The sequence below is a fragment of the Haliotis cracherodii genome, unplaced genomic scaffold, assembly GCF_022045235.1.
Source record: "Haliotis cracherodii isolate W230 unplaced genomic scaffold, xgHalCrac1.p SCAF_12, whole genome shotgun sequence".
Classification (NCBI taxonomy): domain Eukaryota; kingdom Metazoa; phylum Mollusca; class Gastropoda; order Lepetellida; family Haliotidae; genus Haliotis; species Haliotis cracherodii.
The window spans coordinates 9,307,707-9,325,767 of NW_027266267.1; the positions used below are offsets into that span (position 1 = coordinate 9,307,707).

Consider the following 18,061-nt stretch of genomic DNA (forward strand, 5'->3'; position numbering starts at 1 on the left):
ATTAATGGTAAAACTTTGAGGAAGATACTTCAGTACAGATTTTTCAGGACATTATCCATTGTAGAAAAACACCCACAGCCTTGTTTCAAATTTGATTTATTCTAACTAAAGATATATTATTTCAGTTTATCATTATCCCTTTGCCTATGTTTACAAGCAATGAAACTGCATAAAATTACTTGTCCCCAATACTTTCCTGCTATTTTTTGCATACAAGTGTTTGTAATATGTACATACCTTTGTATCTGATCTTTTAATGAAAAACGTTTATTTGCAGTTTTGGTTTACCATGATGTAATCTACATATATTTTGGCATCATATAATAAATGAAATCTGTTTTGTGGTAACCAGACTTCACAGGATCTGTTCAATATTATGTCAATATGGGGATTTTCTCACTGCTTTTCAATGGATGTGGCTATGGCTATTAACGTGAAACTACTTTCCCTGGGAAATTATTTCTGCTACATGGCTCCAGATAAGGACTGTATGTACAAGTCAATATTATGTCAATATGGGGATTTTCTCACTGCTTTTCAATGGATGTGGCTATGGCTATTAACATGAAAATACTTTCCCTGGGAAATTATTTCTGCTACATGGCTCCAGATAAGGACTGTATGTACAAGTGCAAATATATGAGATAAGATGTATGACTTAAGGAAAGGACCTGATATCTGTGTATGGCCAAAGCTTTATTTAAATGTTACTTTTATGTTTTGAGCAATATTCCCCTCAACCTCTTGACATCATCACCATAATAGCTAAGTGCTCACTGCTGCTACACAAACTTGACATATAATATCCTTATATTTCTATTTAAGAAAATCAGATTGGCAAACATGGATGAGCTGAATGAACTCTTAGCAGCTTTTCCAAAATCGAGCAACTGAGAGAGAACTGGTGAGTGAATTAAATTTCTTTAGATGTATCAAGTATGGGAAATTTACTCCAATTTTGATTCATATAGAAGATCCGGGGTAGAAGATATCTTCAGCAACCCATGTTTGCCGTAAAAGGCAACTATGCTTGTCGTATGAGGCGACTAATGGGATCGGGAGGTGAGGCTCTCTGACTTTGTTGATGCATGTCATCAATCCCAATTGCATGGATTGATGCTCATGATGTTAATCACTGGATTGTCTTGTCCAGACTCGATTATTTACAGACCGCCGTCATATAGCTGGAATATTGCTGAGTGAGGCGTTAAACAACAAACCAAACCAACTGATACATGTTTCTGCTTGAAATATTTATAAGCATATATTTAATATCATGTTTGCCCTATTAAGGGACCCTGACACTTACTATGGTAATCTTCCAAATGAAATTTCATGCTGACTTACTTTTGATGGACATACAATAGAGATTGCACACCTAAAACTGTTTTCCAGCAAGATTGGAGGAGCGGGGTTATGTGGTTATTGGGGATTTTTATTGGGCTAAATTAATAGGGTAATATGTCAGTTATAAAATCTTTTTTAATTGACATAAGAAACAGATTAGGGACCTACCATACAATATTGGGAGTTGATATGTTATTTGCGTATATAATTACACATAATTCAATTTACTTATTTACACATATTATTAACTCATCAATTTACTTACTGGGATTCCGATAATTCTAGGGTGGGGCCTTCTGCTTTTAGCCCCTAAATTTGGAAAAAGGCCCACATTTTCAAATACAATGGGGCATTTTAACATTGTGCTGTATGGACAAGTGCGGGTGTACCTAGGGAATATATGAAATTGTCACATAAAGGGCCCATGGCAGAAAATTCCTTGAGTGAACCCTGTATTTATTAACAGGTGTCAAGACTTAAAATAAAATATACACACATATGTAAGGTGGTGCATGTGAACAGGGTATTACTTATTCTATTATTCCATTATGTTAACACACTTGTGAAGTCCATTACTTGTAATTGTGAGAGTGCATGCAATGACTTATAATATGCACACTGACATTTTTTGCTATCATTTGTAAACAGAAGCTGAGGAGGAAGCCTGCAGCTGGGCTCTTACAAGCCACTGACAAGTACATGGTGACCTGTGTAAAAGAATGGCTTCGAGTTCCAGGAGCAAGGCTTAGAAATGGCATAAGGAATACGCGTACTGAAAAACAGAGGTGTAGATAGAGAATCTGCAAACAAAAGTGCTGAATTGCAACGGAACAAAGAAATCCAAAAAGATGGTGTTGACAACATATTTTTCACAGGGTTATGACCCTTGTTTTTGAACTTGGTACATATACTGCCAGGTTCTCTTGGACACTACTGAAGTTAATAAATGAAACTTTCCATGCTTATCTAAGGTACAAACTCCAGAAGATGGTTATAAGAACTTATTTTGTATGGAGTTATGGCCTTTTCTTCATGCTATTTTAACTTGATGAAATATGGGGGGGGGGGGGGAGTTTGTCTCTGAATTTGAAGCCACATAAATGAAATTTTGCAGGCCAATATGAGGGGTATATGTTTAGACTGTGTTTTAAAACAGATTTTGAGAATATATGTTTCACATCCGCCTTGTTGCAGGTAGTAACACTGTTTTCTTGTAAATAATAATTAATTAATAATAAAGTTTATTATTCTATTTTGCTCTTTGTGTTTATTTATAAGTATTAACTACACATGTATTAGGGTACATAAAAAATAGTACTGTAACTAGTGTAAGCATTTCGATTGTTTTGTACAGCTAGAAGTATTTATATTACTAACATTTGGTTTTCAAAGTATTAACTATGATAAAAAAATATTATCTTTTTAAAAATGCAGTATTTTTTAGTTTTACCTTTTATCTTTGTAACTTTAACATCACGGCTAGCTGCAGCTTTTAGAAATGTTTAGTTTTATGTACCCTAACACTACACTTGGAAAATATGAAATATGAAGATGAGATGTTGTCAGTTATGACTTCTGATGACATCAGCCTATTTAAGACAATGGCAGATGCTGCGCTGATAATTATTGTCGACGTTCGGCCGATGTCCATCCAATGCTGATTCCATAACAGTTGCCGGAGGCTGGCCAGATAACTATTTACGACGTTGGGCCGATGTCGATCCGATGAGCAAAACTTCATCGGCCCGACATTGTTTGCCGACGCTGGGCCAATGCTGGGCCGGTGCATTGCCGATGCAGGGCCGATGATGTTTGCCGACGTTGGGCCAATGTCGATCCGATGAGCAAAACTTCATCGGCCCGACGATGTTTGCCGACGCTGGGCCGATGCTGGGCCGGTGCAGTGCCGATGCAGGGCCAATGACGTTTGCCGGCGTTGGGCCGATGCCGATCCGATGAGCAAAACTTCATCGGCCCGATGCAGTTTGCCGACGTTGGGCCGATGGTGTAGCCGACGTTGGGCCGATGCAGGGCCGATGATGGCATGCTACCTGGGGGGCTGCTTCGGTTGGAGCACCGTTCAAGTTTCTCGCAAACAAGGGAAACAATAAATAAAATGCTCTCCGCACGGAAACGGAACCTCATGAATAACTCCTCGGGTTCCATGAACTCGAGAGGATTTTGTCTATCGACTAATCCCCTTGACAATGTTGATGTTTGTTTCTGCCTACGACGTACGTCTACGCCTATTCAACACCGCCATTTTATGACCGACAAAAAAACTTAAGTTACCTTCCTACCTAACTCAAGTTGTAAACTCTGTTTGAGCTCAAAATCAAACTCAGTTTGGTTCGAGAAATGCATTTTGCTGAGTTTTCTCAAATTTGAGTAAAAACTCAGATTTAAGTCAATTTTTTAACTTATGTTTGTTTCTTTCATATATAGTCTAGTGGTTAATGCGTTCGCTCGTCACGCCGAAGGCCCGGGTTCGATTCTTCTATAATGATTGAATTGTGTGAAGCCAATTTCTGGCGTCCCAAGTCGTCATACTCATATGGCTCGGCGTAAAACTACATCACAGTCACCGGAAATCACTTTAATGAAGCGGGTGTAAAATAATGTGAAGGCATAATTCTAAGAGAATTACTGGACGATTTGGCAGGACATAGGACACAAACTAAATACCGTTAATAGTTGAAATTATTCCCAGGAAAGAAGATAAACTGAACTGTATTCCTGAATAACAACCAGGAGATCTATTTCGAGTAAGAATTCTTTTTCAGTCCGCGATTTAAATGTATTTTTCTTCTAAAAGGATCGAAGACCTCAAACGTCCAATGCCATGCAAGTTCAGTTTTTGAGGTCGGCCTAATACCCGAGGTAGGACCAATTTAATTTAGGGAAAAGATTATATTTTTAAAAACACCCACACAAACCTCCCCTTAATCCCGAATATCATCCATGTTTTCACACACACACAGTCTCATTGCTTACCTTTAAGTCACGTACTTTACGCAAGTCTCAAAAACATTGAGAAAAGGGTGATATTTACAGTTGGATTGCTGAAAAAATATCGAAAAAATGAAATAATATGAAGGATATTGACGTACACTAAATTATATTTTTTCGTGGAAATGTTGAATCTAAGTACGATTTTATTTGCGTCCCACGTAGCGCACTGCTGGTCGAGTCCCGAATACTTCTATTAGGCCTAATATAAACCCTGAATCCCGCTTTCCAAGAGGGGGTTGGCAAACTCATATTAACGTGATAAGAGACTCAAGGTAATTTGTTGAATTAATATTTTCTGATATTACAATATATATGTATATAAAACCCGATTATGGCTTTAAACGCTAATCCAAACACATTTCGACACTTTGGGTTCATGAGAAAAAGAGATAGAAAAACGAATGCACACTCAATTTATACTTATAATAATTTGTCCTGTAGTGTTCAGGTTGTTAAAAATGTTGGCCTAACCAGGGAACTTTATTCACAGCCACTCGTAGCACATGTTTTGTCAAATCTATCCCGTTTCATTAAAAAAGCTAGCTGGAACACGTCGCGTCAATGATGTCACGTGATTCTTACGCGGGAAATTGGTTACCGGAAGTGCCAATGTCGTCTGCTGCAAATACTGGCGTCTGCTATCTGTTGCGCAACCCCTTCTTGAACATAGATTTTAGAGCAACTCAGACAGGGCACCCAGTTATCTGTTTCCAATGCGCGAGACAACTGCCGAAAGCACTGAAAATATTCTCTTCAGAGTTTTTCTCTTTTTGAATCGATTATTGTCAGGTAAGATCCATGTTAATTATTTTTTTATGTTGTGACATTGATCATTTTGATTCGTGGTCAATTTCAAAACAATAATCGACAGTTTAGTGTGGTTACAGGAACATGCTATATGGGGTCCCAAAATGATGACAAGCTGATTTTCACATGTGGACGAATGTCATGTCTGCCTTGTCTGTATATCTGAAAGGCTTGTCACCTTTGAATACAAAGCAAACATTTCGCACAAAGTTAATTGTATAGTAATGTGAACATGTATGTATGGGTTGACATTCTTGTGATATAGTCGGAATCGAACAATCGACTCTGTTCTTGACAGAAAGTTCTTGGAAACCGGAATTTGTCACTTTTATTTATCTATGAATGATTCCAAGTTGTGCACGTATCTTCATGTTTTCATTCCTGATTTCATTTTTCAGAGTGAGCTCTTGACTGTGAACATCGAAGTGGACAATCATCATGGACATACCGGTAAGTTGAGCTCAAGGGGTCGTTGTCGGCACAGATACTACAGAAATGTAACCCCAGGTACGATTCTGTAAACAGAAATGTACCCAAGCCAAAATTAAAATCAAAATCAATATATTTTCTTGTGTTTCATGAGCACGTGAGTATAGATTTAAACGGCGAATTTCATGGTGTGGGGGAATTGCTACCACTGCCAGTCTTGGAAATACCTTTTTATCCCCCTGGCACATAATGTGGGGAGATATAGTCGATGCCTGTGCTCTGCCCGTCCGTCCGTCCGTAATCATTTCATTTACGGAACATATCGAAAACCTTTCAATATTTTTCATCAAAACTTAGCAGATATATGTCATGATGTAACAGATCCTGAAGTGGTGCCTTTTGCTAGTTGCGGATTTGGGGCGTATTCTTTTTCTCAATATCCATGGAAACAATTTGTAACTTGTCTAAAAAGGGTAGGGTTAGTAGGTGTCATATCCGGAGCACAACTTAAAAACTGTGAAAGACTTTTCATCCAAACCTTGTACATGTGTTAACCAAGGGCTGAAGTGGTGCCTTTTGCTATTTAGGAATTTTTTAAAATTGATTTTTCCTGTCAAACAAGTTTGACTTTGACCCTGTTCTTAGTAGCGTATTTGTCCGGACCATATCTCTAAAACTAGTAAGTATTCTTTCATAACACTTTGCACAAACAAAGACCAGGTTGTCAAATGGTGCCTTTTGCTACTTGGGGGGTGTTTAGATAGTATATATTTTCTGTTTCCATGGCAACAAGTTTGACTTTAGGGTTCATTGTGGTGTGTTTGTCCAGACCATTTCTCTAAAACTAGTAAGTATTCTTTCATAACACTTTGCACAAATAAAGACCAGGTTGTGAAATGGTGTCTTTTGCTACTTGGGGGGTGTTTAAAATTTGTAGATTTGCTGTTTCTGTGGCAACAAGATTGACTTTTACTGTTCATAGTGGTCAGTGTTTGAAATTGGCATTCGTCCTGTAGTCCTTGCCAAACTGCCCAATGGTTAACTTAAGGTATCATAAGGACTTGTAGAAATTTGCCCTTTATAAGGCTTTTGCTACTTGTTATCATTATAAGGACTAGTGGACTAAAAATGTTAGTTTCTACCCCTGGTGGTGTGTTTGTGCGGACCATATCTCTACTTTTGAAACTGCACACAAAGACCATGTTGTCAACTGGTGTCTTTTGCTATTTAGGGATTTTTAGAGTTTATATTTTTTTCTGTTTCCATGGCAACAAGTTTGACTGACTGTTCAAAGTGGTGTGTACCTGACATTGAAAAACACAAATCCATGGAATTGTTTGGATAGCTCAATAACTTGTTGGTTTGTTGTTTAATGCCACACTCAGCATTATTCCAGCTATATGATGGCGGTCTGTAAATAATCGAGTCTGGACCAGACAATCCAGTGATTAATATCATGAGCATTGATCCACGCAATTGGGATCGATGACATGCATCAACAAAGTCAGCGAGCCTGACCACCGGATCCCGTTAGTTGCCTTTTACGACAAGCATAGTCACCTTTTACGGCAAGCATGGGTTTCTGAAGACTTATTCTACTCCGGAATCTTACCGGGTCAGCTCAATAACTACTCTTTTATACAGACAGACATATTCATTAGAAATTCTCTGATCAAGTTCTCTAAACACCAGTCAAAAGATTTGTTCATTCAAATTTGTGGGGGCTGGGGGGATTTGTCATCTTGTCTTGTTGAATACCTGCACCGTGGTGGCAGCTTGATCATTTTAATTTTAATCTTTCTCCGGTTATCAAACTCAGCAAAACTTCTTTGAATCTTCTTAGTTAAACATCAGCATTTCTAGTCAACTTTCTTGACACTTTCTTTTTTTTCGATGAAGTTTGGGCGGTACCGTCTTGACCTTGTGTCCTAGACATTGTCAAGATTGTGTTAACAAGTTCTGTGTTTGGCTTACTTTTCTTAGCCAATCAGCAGTGCCTCTACAGACAAGACATGAAAGAGAAACATCATTTCATACTTCGCTGGTTCCCGCATCGCCATTGATAAACAACGGCTATACGATGTCACTTTGATTCTGGGACGCAAGAGAAACCTTGATTCAAAACAACATTAAATTATGTATGAAGTAAACATTATTCCACATGAGGGTTGGCTGTAGGTTGGGTTGTTTTGCTTCCTAGTATGTTTCAGTGCATATTTTTGTACATGGTATGCCTTTAATGCAAACACTCACTGGAGAATCACTTATTTTATAGATCCTGCCAGCTTTGAGCAGAGAAGGTGAGCGTCCCATTGACTACAAGGCCATCATGAAGAAGAAAGTTTGTGATGAAATCGAACAGTTCTTCACAAAGGCTGAACTGACCACCATGTCCAATTATGAAAAGCTACGACTACGAAACATGAGGAAAAACTATGAGATGATGGCTGAACTAGGTATGCTGTTGTTTTGTTGTTTACATATTTGGCATAAGATAATTTGAAAGATTCTGAGTCACAGTAACCTGTGCTTACTCCTTTGGAGTGTGTAGTTGTTGAATATACTGGGACGGTGGAAAACAGCGTTAGAATAGACCGATCCAGTCCCGACCGATAAGCCCCGCCCACCAGCTGCCGTCCTCGTTTTAGGCGTTAGGGGGGACAACCACTGGCTATTCGCTATGGCGTCACAGCCGGTGAAACTTGAATGAGCGGGTGATGAATTTGGCTCAGGATGTTTTGTTGCCAGTCGTGTGTCAAAAATATCAAAAATAGTTCTGTTTTGGGTTCTATTTTAGTTGTCAAATTGCATATGGGGAGTAAGAATGAGTCATATGTCCGATGTAATGGTGTAATGAGGAAGTCACCATGGCTGAAAGTTAGAAGTGTGCACTACTTCGAAGCACTCACGTCAGGCAGAGCATAATATATTTTCAATATATAGCATGTAAATAATATATCACTCATCCAAGGGCGGGGTAACTAAGTTTTGTTTTTACTTTGTGTAGCAGGGCATGGAGTCATCCCACAGATGACATCCTTACCTTGTCAGCTTTCTGATGGGGTTAACCTCTTTGGTCATGTGGACAAGGCGTCTGACCTCGGTCAGAAAGTCTGTGGTTGGAATCCCATCACGGGACTCGGAAATTTTATGGCCGCTACATTTGCATCGCAATTTAGTGTATGGAAAGTACTGGAAACCGTAAACACAAGCACAAAGTTAGAAATCATGTGGATATCTATAAATAGAATGTCAACAGTTACATTGGCCACGTTTTTTGTCTGGTGCTCTAAGTGAAACTAATAAAGCCTGAAAGGCATGGAGTTAGTGGGTCTTATTAATAAATAAACATTTGAATAAGAATAGTTGAATAAAAGAATAAAATCAAAGCAGTACATTATTTTCCCCACTGCTACATTGGTTTTTATTATATAATAAATCATAACATATATTTTATTTGGGCATCTGGAACATGGGGTTGGGTATGTCACCAGGGATAAATCTAGACCCTATTCAGCCCTAAATCTGTAGCAGATGTCAGTAAACTGTCTCTCTTCAAATGTTTCTAGGCCATACTAAAATAATGCAAAATGTAAGGAAATTATGTTATTATTTTTTTTCCCAATCTGTTTGCCAAGGGCACTTAGTTTGGAATTCTAAATTTAGATCAAAATCCCTGGTCACACTTCCAGAATATTGGACTAAATAAACTGCCAACATTTAGGTTCATGTTTGAAAACATTAAGAGGATCCAAGATAAAATGAGCACCTGTAACAGTGAAACTGCCATAGTTATGGCAAGTCAGTCGGATTCATGTTCCGGAAAAGGGAAACCTGTGGTGGCAAAAGTATCTGAAGACAGGGTCTGCAGTACTTCCCATCAATTAACTTGCATTGAAAAAATATTCAACACAAATTAAAATTCATATATGATCTTTTATTCAAAAGACTTGCTAATCCAAGCATTATTACTGCTAACAACTAAACATGTAAATGAAGTACAACAAATATCTCATAAGGAAGAGAATTTATGGGTGTTAACTTCTTAACTATGGGGAACAACACCATCCTTAAATTTTCTTCCGTTTTGTGTATCACTTCTAAATGCCATCCAAAGACATACATATGTCATAAGTTAAAAGCCTTAATCAACAAAATTACCTGTTGACATCATGACTGTTACTTAATAAGAAGAAATAATTCTTTCATTGCTCCAGAAACCACATAACAACAGGAAATAACACTAAATAATATTTCATTTTACAAATCACATGTGAAGTGACAAGTATTACTTATGCATGAGTCACTGAGACAACATACATTTAAATGCAAATATTAGGTTGCTGGACACCTTGAGTTCATTAGATATTTAAACATACATTCCAAGTATGCTTCACAAATACTGAGGTGGCCATGACCTTTCCTTAAATGATTAAAATACACACAAACAGGGATTCAGACCAGTTCCTTGTCTAGGATACTGACTGATCGTCATCCATAATGTCATAAAGTTGTTCTAAAATTTGGTAAATCATATCTAAAGATTAAAACCCCACTTGAAAATGTCCTGAGTGAGTGGGTTTAACGCCGATTTTAACATTATTCCAGTTATATCACGGCGTGTCAGCTTAATATGGAGGAAAGCCCGAAGTGATGCAGGTCTCAGACGTTTACCACTTCGCTGAAACCCACGAGCACGGGTATGGTGCTGACAAACTTAGAAACATAATAAGCAAAATAAAAGTCTGTGTGTATTATACACGACAGATATATTTATCCAGAATTTAATTGCCCATAATTAAGGTTGCATATAACACACGAGTGCATATTATACACAAATAGATAAGTCTTGTGTACATTGATCAATCGGAAGGGGTGCTAATTGGGATTGTTCACAAGCCAATATATTAGCAAATATCGCCATGGGCGCTTATTAGAGCGGGGCGCTTATTACGTCGAATACGGTAATCATAACCAAAACTTGAACAATATGTAATTAACCAACATTCTTAATAAACACTAGCTCTTGCTCAATTACCAAATATTGACAATCTTCTCAAATCAAGGTAAAGAATTACATTTTGAGTTAAATACATTTCAATATTCACAGTTATATATGACATGTATTAAGAATTATATAATTCATTCTGTATCAGAATTGGTCAGGCACTTTGGATAATGCCTCAGCCCTGATCAGGGTGTGACAAAGAGATGCTGCCTTTGTTAACAAATTCTTTGTATCTTGAAATAAGTATCATGTGTTATGATACTGACAATGACTTTCAACACTTTCTTTTTTAAAAATATATTATTTAAAAAGAATTTTTTAAATAATATTATGTCCTATAGAAAGAGCCAACAAGCTAAGTTTTATACCCGGTGGATGTTGTACCATCAAATGTTTAGTGTTTGTTAGTGCAATTAAATCATATTAATCTTACTTTTTTACGGCATCAATTAAATGACAGGTTGGAAACATTATTAATTACTTGATTAGATTATAATTTATATCATTACTTGACCATGTTACTCTGAGTTCATAAAAAACTTGCTATTATTTCCAGTAAATTTATTAAAATGACTTGACACATAAAATAATTTTTAACAGTTATATTGTTTCACTAAAATGTATATCAGTAAGCTTCCACTACCACTACCAGTGAATGACCTATATCTTATGTCAACTAAGATTTTTTTTTATTTCAATCTGTCAAAATATTTCAGTAATTCACTTCCTTCTCACGAAATTGTCCTCTTCTTTCTAACCTTGAAGGGATGATTCCAATTCACAAGAGTAGGATCAGGTAATTCATTACTGCATGGGTCCTGTCTCTTCATAGAAATGCTGAAATAGTCAAAGCATGATTTAATGGGAACTTATATCAGTAAAATCGAAATATTTTGTGGAACGAAAACCATTGTATGATTATATATCTATGTTTAAAGAATTATTACTGCTAGTGTAATTTGCAACATTATGCTTGAGTAATTTGCAATATTAATAGATAGCTTATTGTGATTTTTGTGATTTTGAAACTAAATCATATCTAAAAAACTAACAAAATAAATCATATCTAAGAGAGAGGAATACAATTTCCATTAGATTGTACTTCAATGTAAATAATAGTAGATTTCGTTCTGCTCTAACCAAAATCAGATCACTGTCATATTTGTTTACAGTGTGGCGCAGACGTCTCGCGTGTCATATTTCAGCAATATTACCTGCTAACTCAATGCCTGATGTTGCCAAAATACATAATTCAAAAAAGATTTTGTAGTTACAAGCATTATCCTTGTTTGTAACGTGTAAAATCATAACTTGCTTCTTGTTGTCATTTACCTGTATTGAGTATGCATATGTGCCAAAGTGCGAAAATTCTTGCAAATTCTCACCTTTGAGCAGACGTGGTTCCCGTGGAAAATGGTGTCTACATTTAACTGATGGTGAGGCCTACCGCACATCTTGATCAGCCTCAAACATTTTTTCTCCTGACTCTGTGGGTTTGGGTAAAGGTATATATCTAATCCTAGCGATACGTAATGAATATCGCGAAAATAGCACAAACCGTAGCCACGTCGCTTCTCGGGTGTCGTTTGACCTCGGATGTAAGTCTGACAAATCCGCAAAGCACGCCCGGCCTTCTGATTGGCTCAAACTGACGCATGCGCCAATTTTGATTGACAGACTAGATTGGTCTATAGGCACTGGTCCTGTTGTCCTTGCCAAACTATCCAGTAGTTAAGGTATAATGACTAGTAGAACTTTGTCACTTTTAAGGCTTTTGCTATATGTTATCATTATAAGGACTCATGGGCTAACACTGTTAGTTTCTACTCCTGCCTTTGACTTGCCTACTTAATTTCAAACACTGAAATAGATAAGGTGACTTGGTTGATTACGTGGTTTTGTACCCCAATGGCATAGGATGTTGCACTTATATTTTGTTAACAGGTTTGTGTGGTCCAGACAGAATATTTAAAGGTCCCCTCGTACAGCTGAAATATTGCTGACATCAAAGACCAAAGCAAACATAAGTGTAATATTTGTAATTGGTTTGCTTGTGATTTCAGGCCTTGTCTCATTAATGCGGCCAGTACGCATGAAAATCAAGGAGTCCTTGTCATAACCGTGATGTTAAAATTTAGGGGGTTCCTAGATTCAAATACCATTGAAGACCTTAAGAATCAATGGAACCTCCTCAATTTTGAAAAAGGGTAATCATATGGGCTGTACGAGTGTGAAAACTATTAGTTGGAAGAGGGGAACAGCAGCCTTTTGTTCTAGCCTGGAGTACATTTCTATCCATGTGAGGATTCTGGAAAGTAACAGGACTGCAGTACTTCATGCTTGTCTTAGTGCCAATCTCAATGAAATCAGACCTTAGTTCTGGCTACAGCTAGACAAAGATCTGAGGACATCCCATTAGGGGTCAGGTCAGAACGACCTTTAATCCAACCAATCAGAGCGTCGCTTACCAGATCATGAAAGTGACCGTCGGAATGTGATTTCTAATCATGCAACCACGAGAACTTTAACACGGGGAATTCTGAACGATAGTTACAGGTTTAACGACTGAATCCATACAATCTAGACCTTCTATTAGTATTATCCATTCCAGAATGTTCTTTAGTTCAGGTTTCAAAGTTTTAATGGAGAATTTGTCAAAATATGTTTCGAAGCGTTGTCACCAATTTGAAATTAGTGCCGTAAAGCATGTGAAAGCTCTCTTCTGATTGGTCATTCCATTGGTGGGTCAAAGTTTGCGCAAGGTTGGTCTTACTTAACCCATAATGGGATATCCTCAGATCTTTGTTTAACGGAAGATCTGATTTTAATGAGATTGGTCTAAGTGCTAACCGAAAAGGGGATTGGATATGACTTGGCTCAGTGTGCAGGGTTTCTTCAAATCCATCCATTTTTGAGGAAATCAACTGATTATCCTCCAATATGTCCTGAACATATTTTTCAAATTTGGAAAAATGATCAGAGTTGATAAGATCATAAAAATATCCCTTTGGCATTTGTCTGTAGTAAGGTCACTGGGGTGTAGTAATTCACAGATTTCAGTGAACAGGGTCACGTGACGAAAATATTTGCATATCGTATTGTGAGCTGATGCATCACTAGAAAACAATACAAAAGTTCTTTTTATTGTTAGTATTTGTGTCTTATTGTGGTATATTCTATTGATAAAACTTGCAGACCTAGTCATCGTAACACAGAGGAGTGTACCTTGCTCATGCTTCAGTGACAGTTTTGCTGGTACAAACTCTTATACAGCTGTTATACAGCTGACTCAGCATGTTTTAGTCACTTTCCTATTCATACTGTCTGAACATCAGTTGTTCTATTGATACAAAGAAATAGAAATCTTTTGTTGCTAGTCATAAGTTTGTTTGTTTAACACCACACTCAGCAATATTCCAGCTATAAGATGGCGGCTGCATTTCGTCCACTGGTCCTTATGATGATAACAGCAAACCTATTTTAAATGGCAAATTTCTAATAGTCCTTATGATACCTTAACTACTGGGTAGTTTGGCAAGGACGACAGGACTAGTGCCCATTTCTAATGCTGGTCTGCAAAGTATCGAGTCTGGACAAGACAATCCAGTGAGTAACAACACGAGCATCGATCCACGCAATTGGACATGCATCCAACAACTCACTGAGCCTGACCACCCGATCCTGTTAGTCGCCTCTTACGACAAGCATAGTTGCCTTTCATGGCAAGCATGGGTTACTAAAGACCTATTCTAACCCGGATCTTCATATAATAATAAGCTCTTCCTTTGGACTCTCTTTTAGAGTTACAAAACAATGAGGCTATTTTGGGAAAGGCATAACTTTAGTCGTAACTTTACAGAAATTATGAAATAACCAATGATTACCATTCATAATGGGTTGTTTTTTTTCAGGTCTACCAGTCATCAAACCTGAATTTATGCGAGGCCCCAAGGGCAAGAAGAGAGTGAAGAAAGTCGTTGAGGAGTCGGACAGTGACGAGGAATGGATTCCAGCATCACAGAGGAAAAGTAGCAGAAGTAGGTGCTCTATAATCAGTTCTTTGGAAATAGAAAATATCAGGGGTCTTAGACCAGTCAAATTCAGAAAGAGTGAATGACACGTAAAACTACAGTATTGTTAATTTGCAATAGCTAATAGCTTGGTGCATAATTGACGAAATTCACTGTAAATACCAATTTTAGTTATTATTAGATGTATTATGATGACACATACTGTTAACATTACATTATGACGTTTTCATGGGGCCCTTGTCATTACACTAAAGTCAAGTTATGTAAATATAAAGTGGAAGTTCCCTGAACTACATTATTTCCAATGCTGTTCGTAGGTCCAAGTGTACTATCATTGAGCAATTTGGGTTTTTAGTTTTTAATAATTTGTAACTCTTACTTCTACATTGCAGCTGTCAAGCCAGTAGCTACATTTAGGTATCCAATCAAAGAGGAGCAGAAAAAGAGAAAAGTAAAGCAAGTGAAGAAAGAACCAAGCGTCAAGGTAATACTGTAAAACTATGCATTTGTTGTTTTCAGTGTAACATAAGTCACTTCTTCAAGGCCATATAAAACTGTTTCCCACATACGAGTACATCGTATTGAGTCTTGGTGCCCCCCCCCCCCCCCCCCCCCCCCCCCAGTAAGCACTGGTCTATGTGTCTGAAATACTGTTTAAGCTGCATGATACCATCATAACTAGTCATAAAGTCCTATTACCCAATTATTATGCTGTTCTGTCCTTGCACATCAAACTTTTCCCAACTCAAATCCTTGTATTAACCCCTCCTTAATTATGCAGTGTTTATCAGAATCCGTTCCATTTTAAATAAGATAAATACCATACAATCTCCCATCATTACATAGCATCCTGTTTTGAAGTGAGGTCACCACCATGCTCAGAAGAGTAATTTGATTGGATGAGAATTGTGCCAAACAAATTCAGCTTCCAAAAGAATCTATGGCAAATGGGTCCAGGGTATTTATCATAGTGAGTGAGTGAGTTTGGTTTTACGCCGCTTTTAGTAGGGAGGTCAGGCTTATTTTGTACATAAATTATTTTGTACAGGTTTATGCATCTACATTTAGTTTATGTGAAAATGAATAAAAAACACTTTTCCTTTTTAATTTATGTCAACAACTTTTTGAGATATGGCTGTTTTAAGGAGTGTAAAAGGCGGCCATTTTGTTTTCCAAGATGGCCGCCATTAAGTTTGCATATTTTTCAGGATTAAAAAGCTCCGGGAAAATAAACTGAAAAGGTATTTTCCTATTTTTAATACATTATTTACCTGGAAAGAAACAGTCTCAACCAAGCCATTAACAATCAGCTCCTTGACTGTATCATAACTTTTAATTTTAACATTTAAAAACATGGAAAATGGCTATTCATATGCACAACAATAGCCAAAATTACCATACTTTGAATGGTGTTAGAAGTGCATTGACAATTCATTTGCATTTTAAGATCCCTGATGTGATTCAACAATAATATTTATTCACAAAAAATAAAGTAAAAAACAATCAATTCCTTCATTATCATTTTCAAAAATCATCACGAAAATGTACCTTTATCAATTATCAATCATGAAAATAGATGTGGCACCATGCAGTGATCGGAATTCCTTCAATGACATGCACAAAATTGAACATAATTATTTTTTTAATGAAGATATCTCAGTGAATTTTGGAAGGCATGTACATCTTTCAATGCTCCATTTGGGGTGCATCATCATGTTCCTCTTACTGCAAGTAATAAGGTTTTATCTCCTCTATAATACAAAGAACAACAACCTTGATATGCAGTTTTGATCAATTTTATTCGCATTTGTATCGTGTGGACTGACCGGACCGAGTACACACTTACAAGTCTGATGAAGATTTTACAATACACATTTTAAATTTGTATTAAATGTGAAGTGTTCACTGCTGTCTTTCACCTGACGAACCAGCCTTCAGAATCCCAAGGAGCAGAAGCCTGGTTGGCTAATCTCATCCAGTGACCAGTCATCTGTAACAAATATTTGGAATCACTTGAACTCATATCCAGTTCAGTATCAAGGGAGATATAAGAAGAAAAGATTCAAGCAATTGTTATGTGTAATTATATTCAGGAAAAATTATTTTTACCTGACTAATCTCATTAATATATAATAGGTCTTTTACAAGCTTGGGTATTTGCACCCCACTGTCTAACGGCTGAATAAATGCAAAGTGTGATATGGGATAGGTTATAAATAAAACACAAAGTCATATCACTCACTATCACACACTAGGGCCATTCAATATTGTTCAGTTTGCTAAATGTAATTTTAAACCTGTATAGATCTATTTTAAAGTGATGATAATCATATAATAAATACATGGATAACAATATTAAAATTGATAAATATTTGGTGAATAGGATGCAGTCAACAAAATGAAATCATGTTAAGTTGACTGGAATTCCAGTATTAATTTAAGTTCTATAACATAATTTATTTTTGTTTGGAAATAAAGCACTGTAACTATTTTCATGATTCACTCCCCCTGCAGTTGTATTATATTTTGACCATCACCACCCCCTTTCGCAGTCATTTTTTCATTGGTAGATATAAAAACTAAATTTTGGAATGTTCAAATACATTGTCAACATTTCCTTCTAATTGTATAGCGTATACAATTAACTTCATGACTTTTTAGCAACCTTTCATTTAAGTTGTCAGGATAAAGTACCGGGGTATATTTCAAGTGTCATCAATTACATTTTGATAAGTCAGCGGCATCTTTACGCAAAGCAAACCGGAAGTAAAATTGACAAATGTTTTCATGTTTGTATGACGGCAATTCAGTGGCAGCTAGCTGAATCTTGCTGACAATAATCTTTTTTCAAAGTGCTGTGCTTTCAAGTATGTGTGTAAATGGTAACCAGATGTGAAATCGCACAAAATGCCTTCTTTAAAAAATAATGAAGTTGTAAACATTCGAGCTACGAAACATGGACCAGTCCATTTTGATACGGGGAAATGGGCTGCCATGAAAATCTCAATGTACATAAAAATAAAGTTTTACATTGTGATACCCCAACAATAAATGTTTATTGCCTATCAATACAAATTACAACGACTACAAAAGACTTAGTCCCCCCAACTAAGACAGGGCGTGTCAGCAATTCCTGTACTTTCTCCCTTGTCACCCCTACTATGGACCAAGCCCACTCGGAGTGCGACTGAGCTGTCAGCATGGCTGTGATGGAAATTGGGCCTAATTAGGATGAAATGTAAACAGAATGCGTTCCAAATATAACATTTCAATGGAAGTGGTATTTTGGGGGACATTTCAGGATTGTGAATATACACACGAAGTCTTGAATGTGTTTATTGTCAAGACTTCTACTGAAAGCGACAGCTAGGAAAAACCTTGGACGAGTTTAAGTTTATTGATAGGGGAGAGGTAGTAACTCTATAAT

General features: G+C 37.0%; 1 protein-coding gene across 1 annotated transcript in view; it reads left to right on the top strand.

Annotated features, from left to right (window-relative positions):
- Nucleotides 1-5,599: 5,599 nt before the first annotated feature.
- LOC139457511 (histone-lysine N-methyltransferase PRDM9-like) overlaps nucleotides 5,600-18,061 on the top strand; it is a 35,875-nt gene continuing 23,413 nt past the window's right edge. Inside the window, exons 1-4 of the mRNA XM_071238897.1 lie at nucleotides 5,600-5,616; nucleotides 7,871-8,051; nucleotides 14,515-14,640; nucleotides 15,027-15,118. Of these exons, the coding sequence (XP_071094998.1) occupies nucleotides 5,605-5,616; nucleotides 7,871-8,051; nucleotides 14,515-14,640; nucleotides 15,027-15,118 (411 nt within the window). The 5' untranslated portion in view covers nucleotides 5,600-5,604. The remainder of the gene's footprint in view (nucleotides 5,617-7,870; nucleotides 8,052-14,514; nucleotides 14,641-15,026; nucleotides 15,119-18,061) is intronic.